We start from the raw sequence: 6,861 nt of genomic DNA, 5'->3' as shown, positions 1-6,861 counted from the left end.
ATAAGCGCTCGTGATATAATCTTTAATCCCTAGACATAGATTTCCCTCTGTAACATTGCACATCGTCGTCATCAGTTTTGGACAGAACAGACAGATGGGGTATTTTGGTCAGGTCACACGTTAAATGAATAAAAACAATCATAAATCATAGAAAAATCTTGTTCACACAATCACATAGAAAGTTCTACATATTGAGTACAACAATGTAACAGGACGCTTTAACCATTGCATCTGTACAAATAGTTTCCACATGTTTTTGTCACATTTTTCACACGTTTTTTTATGATATACTGCACGTTTGGGCCAACATACAGACGAGCGCAGAGTTACAGGCGTAACCCCGGCGCTCTGAGTCTTTAAAGGTTCTCTTTAAGGGGATTTCCTCTTCTCCAAACCTGGGACAAATATTACCAACAACCATGGCGACTTTTCTCTTGGACTGGCGGTGCATCGCCTCGAGCCTTCAGACTAATAATCTTTGTCCCGGGGACGCTGGCAAACGATATTGACGTGATAAAGCCAACAGGCTGCACACTTTGACTGCAGAGAAACATGATATCAGTTGACCTTCACAAACACTCTGGTGAACAACAACATTAGGACTGTTTCTTTTTTTCCAGAAGCACCTTTTGACTCAGCTCGTCTCTACACACTGCTCATGTTCAGAATAATGCAGATAAAGCTGAAAAGATCTGCAACATACTGAAATATCAAAACAGTAAAAAATGAACTATGTAAGTGATACTTCACTGAACTGACGTCCTTACTTTAGATATGGACAGCCTCTTAGTTCCCTGGACTTGAAAAAGGCTGTCGAAGTGAAATGTGGGTCGCTAGTCCACCTGGGTGTGAAGTGAGAGTCGTTAAAGTCATCAGAGATGAGTCTGCAAACTCAGGCATGAAGAACCTGTTCTTCATTACTTTTGTTTCTATCTAAACTTTGCAAAGATTTGATTCCTGGTGACTTGTACTTTATACAACACTCGAGTAGTTTATTTTGCAAGTTAACTTTGTAACCAAAGAGCTAAATGTCAACCTGTGATATGGATGAAAACCAGGATGCTGTAAGTATTATCTGACTTTTTACTGACTGATATTTCTTTGCTGATTATGAGTAAGTTAATGACGCGAATGTTCAGCAGTGTCTTATCGTCATATCTCAGGAATAATGTCAGTACATTTCCTTTAACCTGATCTAATGTGCTGCACAAATGTTGACATAAGCAGCCTGTGAGGACAGATCGAACTCTCTCTCTCTTTAGGTAGAAAATCCAGCATGACCACTTCATCAATAACCTTAAACATGATGACTAGATCATTAGATGGCGTGATCAGAGCTGCAAGAAGGCAGCTGTTAGCTCGCATATTAGCCATAAAAACAGACAATAAAAAGTCATGGATTTTTGCTGTGGGTATTTCCACCCTCTTGTGGTTAAAACATGCACTGCAACATTTTCTCCACAAACTCTTAATATTTGACTGCAGAAAAACCAAAGAGGATTTATCTGCATTATTGTGCACATGATGAAACTCAGTCAAAAGCTGCACGTAGGAAACTGAGCCCTGCTCCTTCAGCACAGTTTCAACACAGATGCGCACACATCCACATGCACCCTCGACCACCCTCACACTCACACACACACACACACACATACACACCCAGAAACACGAGTGCACTCCGGTCACACTAACACCCACGGAAACACACTGAGCTGGACGTACGTGGCGCCCTCTTTGTGTCTACACCCACGAGTCAGGGGAGCCGGTGAACTTGTTGGCCCTGTTTGAAGGCCTCCGCGTGGTGGAGTAGAAGTCCACGTAGTTGGTGTTGGCTTTGAATCGAAGCGACTGGGTGGCGTAGCCGTCGGGGGAGGACGGGGTGAGGTGGACCGGCTCGTCCTCGTAGGGCTCGTCTCCGTAGCCTTGAGGGGACGACAGGTACATTCTGTAGCTGTTGTAGTTCTTCCTGTCGGGCTCGTCATAAAATGGCTCTGTGTGCTGGGAGAGATTTCAGGAGTTATTGGGACTTTATTTACTCTGAAACCTGCTGCTGTTACAAACAAAAGCTCATTTTTGTTTAAGTTTCTTACCTGGGATCTTCTCAAATCCTCTCCTGACTGAGAAGAATATGTCCCAATGAAATACGGAGTTTTCTTCTCAGACCCTGAAGTTGCAAAGTGGAAGAAACACACGGAGAAAAGACGAGATAAAAGAGTCAAAAGTTTTGTCTTTCATGAAGGAAAGCAGATCAATACATTGGTCTGCGAGGGACGACCTGTGTACTGCCGTTTGTGTAAACTGTTGTCTCCATAATACGTGTCGAGTTGCATAGATGACTGCGCCCTCTGATAGTTGGAGCTGTGTCTTCTGATCCCGAGCATCGCCGGAGACGAGGTCGCGCTACCGCCTGAGGAGAAGAAGGACACAAGCAATGACTTCTTCTTTTTCTGTTCGAGCTTCATGTTTTCATTTCTCTTTGGGGATTTTGATAAAGACGGAATCTGTTTCAAGATGTCACTCACCGGTTCTCTCACCTGATTGGATGACGGGGGACATCTGCAGCGGACTGGTGGGCAGGGTCGGCTGTGAAAGGTAGCGGTCTCGCTCCAGAGTGGAGACCGGAGTGACGAAGTGTGTGTAGTTCCAGCCGTCCTACACACACACACACAGAGTATATTATCAGCTTGTGTATCACCCTGTTTGTGCGTTTAGGATATTTAATAATAGATCGACGGATGAATGCATGTTAAGGTCATGATTATGATGGAAGACGATGTTGGTAGGTTCAGTCTCGAGTTGAACTGATCCCGGCGAGACGAACGAGATGAAGGGATGAGGAAGGAGGGTGAATGTATGAGAGGAAAGGAAGGAAGGGAAGGAAAGGTGGGTCGTCGAAGAAGTGAAACAAACAGCGTGGAGAGGGAGGGCTCGGTGTGAGTCAGCTTGTCAGCTGATTGAAGGTGTGTTTTGGCCGTGGTCCTGCTCACTTCATATGTACGCACTTCATTTCAAGATGACTGTGCTGAGACATCAGATGTTACACGTAGCACTGCATTAAGACTCATTAGGTTTCTCAAAGTCAAAATGATTTCAAATAGCATCCTTAAATAGAGAGCCTGAAGTCTCGTTCTTCCTCTTTTTTCTGATTCACTTCTGCTGGCGTAACGAAACATTGAAGTTCTGTGATCGTCTGCTTCGTCCTGCTCTCCCTCCTTCAGCTCATTCAGCATTAAGTTGTTAAACTTCAGAGTTAGTTACATGATGTTAATGTTTGAATCCAAACCTTTCTTACCCGGGTTCTTCTCCACTTCTTTCCTGACTGAGAGGAAAACGTCTCGTTGAAATACTAAAACCCAGAGAGAGTCTTTGTTTTTGTAAAGAGCTCCTGCTGGGTCTCACCTGTTTGTAGAGGGTCCTCAGCTCTCTGTACTGCCACAGCGTGTTCAACACCTGAGCGGCTGCTTTCACCACCTTCATGGAGTACCTGAAACAGGAACACACAAACACAGATCAACACAGGTCACACATCACAAAGTGTTCACGCCTTCCAACATTTTAAATCAGAACACTAAAGATGTGTTTCTACATGAAGTCTCGTACCCTTTCCCTCGCCCTTTGCTGATGTCCACCAGCTTCTCGATGCCCCCGCTGTCCGCTAAAGCTTTGGCATTCTCCATGTTCCGGCTTGTGACCTCGTGCAGCGTGCAGCACACCGACGCCACTGTGTCGTCTGACAGCACGGTGGGGCTGCCGCCTGGGAGCCGGTTCACCAGGTCCCGCATGGCGTACTTTCCTGCAGGAGACACAAACAGAAGACGGCGTCCTTCTTTTGTTTCATACAGGGTCGTTTGGGCATGGTGGGGAAAAAGGGAGGCAACGACATCGCGTGTCATCAGGTGGGTGCTCTCTCTTTTAGATCCTGGTTTTTATCTCCAGTCTGCATTTGGTTTTGTGATTAAACTGTTTCAGTTATCGTTCAGAGCCTCTAAATAAAAGAACTATAAAACATGACAATTAAACATGTCACTTAATAAGTCCTGCTGTTTCTGACATTTACTTTGAGTGACATCTTCAATGCCTCTTTTGTCCACAAGGGGGCGATGTGTACTCATTTATGTCTCAGTGATGTGACAAGCTGTTCCTGACTCATGTGTGAAGATGATCTTTTCACAGTTCAGCCAATCAATCTGTTTAGTGTGTGTGTGTGTGTGTGTGTGTGTGTGTGTGTGTGTGTGTGTGTGTGTGTGTGTTTCAGTGTGCTCGTATGGACCTATCAGCTCCTTGTTGCGGCCGTCCAGCGACATGTTTCGGAGAGCGGTGGCGACGGAGCAGACGACCCTGTCGTTGTCCATCCTCAGCAGCTCCACCAGGATGGGCAGACCTTTCTCCTTACGCACCGCTGCCCGGATGTAGGCCGAAAACTAAACACACACAATTTTTTGCTTTTTCAACAGCTTTTGTGGTAAACAATGTTATTTTACAAAAAGAAAAAAAAAAGACAGTAAAGACTTAAATATTTCAAGACTTTTACCTTCCAGTTCCCAGCAGACAAGTTTTGCAGTGAGCCGGCGGCGCCCTCCAGCGTGGCCGGGTTGGAGCTCTCGGCCAACAGATTGAGGTACGGTTTCACCACCAGCGGGTGCCACAGCAGCTCCGCCCCCCTCAGAGACTGAGAGAAACCTGGAATTGGCCCGACACCGTCCCACTGCAAGAAAAACAACAATCAACATGCACAACTTGTCGGGAAATGTGGTTTGAATTCTGCAAAGCCGAAACCTTTCATGTCTCCTTTTGATGCAGAAGAACAACCGCTCTTCCCAGACAGCCTTCAGAGGAAACTCATTTCAGCTGCTCGTATCCGTATCAAAGCTCATGACCATAGGTGAGAGTTGGAACATAGATTGACAGGTAAATGGAAAGCTCCAGCTCGTCTGCATTGATTTCAAAAATCTGACCTGACTCACAAAGTAAGCCTTTCATTTTCCTGATTTCTCCAGGAGCCCTCCCCATCCTTTTGTGTGTGTACCTTGTCGTCGGGCCAGCCGCCCCTCTTCCTGCCCCGCCTCCTCTTGCCCCAGCAGAGGTAGTCCAGCTCCTTGGCGGGGGAGGAGAAGCCCAGCAGGGTGTCCAGCTCCTGGTTTCCGAGGAGGCGGGAGGAAGGCATCTCCACCTCGAGGCGGTACGAGAGGTTCCTCAGGGTGCACACGCTGTTCTCCACGATCTGAGGAAAGAGACTATCATCGAACTTTCCCCACATCAAAGGTCAGAGGAGCGCTTTGAAGTGGTCAGCACAACTTACAGACCATGTTAGCGTACATGCATCTAATGCTTATTATTAGCTATTAAAGATGTTAAAGTAACACCAGTTAGATTTAAATACATTTAATAAAAATCTGCTCACCTCTCTTCTAGAAAACGACATGATTAATTATCTGCTTTTAAGGTTAATAATTTGGCTGTGCTGGGTTAGGATTTGATTAATGTGAGGGTACGTCTCCTGGGAATGTATTGTGTGCATAACAAAAAGAGTGTGTGTGTGTGTGTGTGCTGCACCTTGCTGTCGTAGTCGGAGGTGGTGACGCAGGCTTTGAGCACATGAAGCAGCGAGTCGACCAGACCTTCACAGCTACGCAGCTGACTCCTCGCCTCCTCCCCTGCTGAGCTCAGGTTCCTCACACACACACACACACACACACACACACACACACAATAAACACACACAAAAAAAACACACACAATAATTTCAGAACGAGGTGCAGTGTGTGGATTCTCCCACAGGGTGGCTAAAAAACCTGCCCGGATACAGCAAAGGAAGTAGCCCTTCCTCCAATGAGAGCCTGCAGCCGCCGCTCATGGAGAGCTGACATGAGAGGACTGCACAGCATCACAAGACTCCCACAGTGCATTTCTATACCATCAATATACGGCCTCAGTGTGAGCATTCACAGACGCTGGAGGCTGCACAGCTCCCTGCAGCACACGAGGAATAAATCTTCCTTCTTTGAGGAGAAAAAAGCAGCTTGTGTGTGGACACGTTTAATGACGTCATCAAATGATTCTGTTTCAGACGTTGAAGTTAAATTGCAAAAGCCTTTTTTTCTGTAAGTACAGATACAGCAGACACACCTGGACTCTGTCCTGATTGGCTCCTGACACTAAAGAGAAACTGGCGTCCATCCAATCAGGCCAGTTTGCAGCATGACAGGGGAGTCTCCGCTCAGCAGGCTCATTTATTTTAGGAGACATACGAGCCAATCAGAGAGAAGGACTGAAAAGCAAAACGGTCCAAATCAATGGACAGATTCTGTTTACTTTGATAAATCAGGTTTCAGGGATGTTGTTCAGCCGAGATGGTAAATAAAGACGCCTGTGGTGAAGAGCTGTGAGCGTTCATAATTTAGCATCCTTCCATCCCTGCTGACTTGGTGTTTACATACTCTCCTCCTCACTCACTCTGGTCAACATCTTCATGTATAAATTAACTTTGCAAAGATAGTCTGAGTGCTTCTGTTAAAAGTTGCATTTTAATAAACAAACGAGAAGCAATCCGAAAAGGTTTCATACATTTACACTGAGCTTTTATAGAGTGAGCTGCTTTTCAGGATTTATGCAAATCAAATGTGCAGATAATTAATCTCAACCTCCGTCTCGGGGTTTGGACTTTAAAGAGCCGCCGCTCTCTCTCTTTGCTGTTATCTCTCTCTGTAGGATAACGCGGCCATACGCGTGCTCAACACTTGATCATCAAATCTCTGTTACACACACTTTTATTGACGACTACGGGATGAAGATGATGTGCTGTGCTTCAACACAAGACGAGGATGAATTTAACGAGCTGAAAACAGGCGAGGCGCTTTGTGG

The 6,861-nt window shown here is 45.8% G+C and overlaps 1 protein-coding gene across 6 annotated transcripts in view; it reads right to left on the bottom strand.

Annotated features, from left to right (window-relative positions):
• Positions 1-3: 3 nt before the first annotated feature.
• Positions 4-6,861, bottom strand: part of LOC306818512 (plakophilin-4-like) — a 32,773-nt gene continuing 25,915 nt past the window's right edge. For 3 of the 6 annotated variants that reach the window (XM_079336130.1, XM_079336131.1, XM_079336135.1), the window contains exons 13-23: positions 5,554-5,671; positions 5,027-5,221; positions 4,532-4,705; positions 4,271-4,421; positions 3,601-3,793; positions 3,400-3,484; positions 3,293-3,319; positions 2,523-2,652; positions 2,276-2,407; positions 2,091-2,164; positions 4-1,998 (exon numbers count right to left, since the gene is read on the bottom strand). In XM_079336130.1, the coding sequence (XP_079192256.1) occupies positions 1,741-1,998; positions 2,091-2,164; positions 2,276-2,407; positions 2,523-2,652; positions 3,293-3,319; positions 3,400-3,484; positions 3,601-3,793; positions 4,271-4,421; positions 4,532-4,705; positions 5,027-5,221; positions 5,554-5,671 (1,537 nt within the window). In that variant the 3' untranslated portion in view covers positions 4-1,740. The remainder of the gene's footprint in view (positions 1,999-2,090; positions 2,165-2,275; positions 2,408-2,522; positions 2,653-3,292; positions 3,320-3,399; positions 3,485-3,600; positions 3,794-4,270; positions 4,422-4,531; positions 4,706-5,026; positions 5,222-5,553; positions 5,672-6,861) is intronic. The other 3 variants (XM_079336132.1, XM_079336133.1, XM_079336134.1) reach the window with 3 other exon arrangements.

The sequence above is a fragment of the Symphodus melops genome (genome assembly GCF_947650265.1).
Source record: "Symphodus melops genome assembly, chromosome: 23".
Taxonomy (NCBI): Eukaryota; Metazoa; Chordata; class Actinopteri; order Labriformes; family Labridae; genus Symphodus; species Symphodus melops.
The sequence above is the reverse complement of the archived record's forward strand: the minus strand, read 5'-3'. Positions and strand labels throughout refer to the sequence as shown.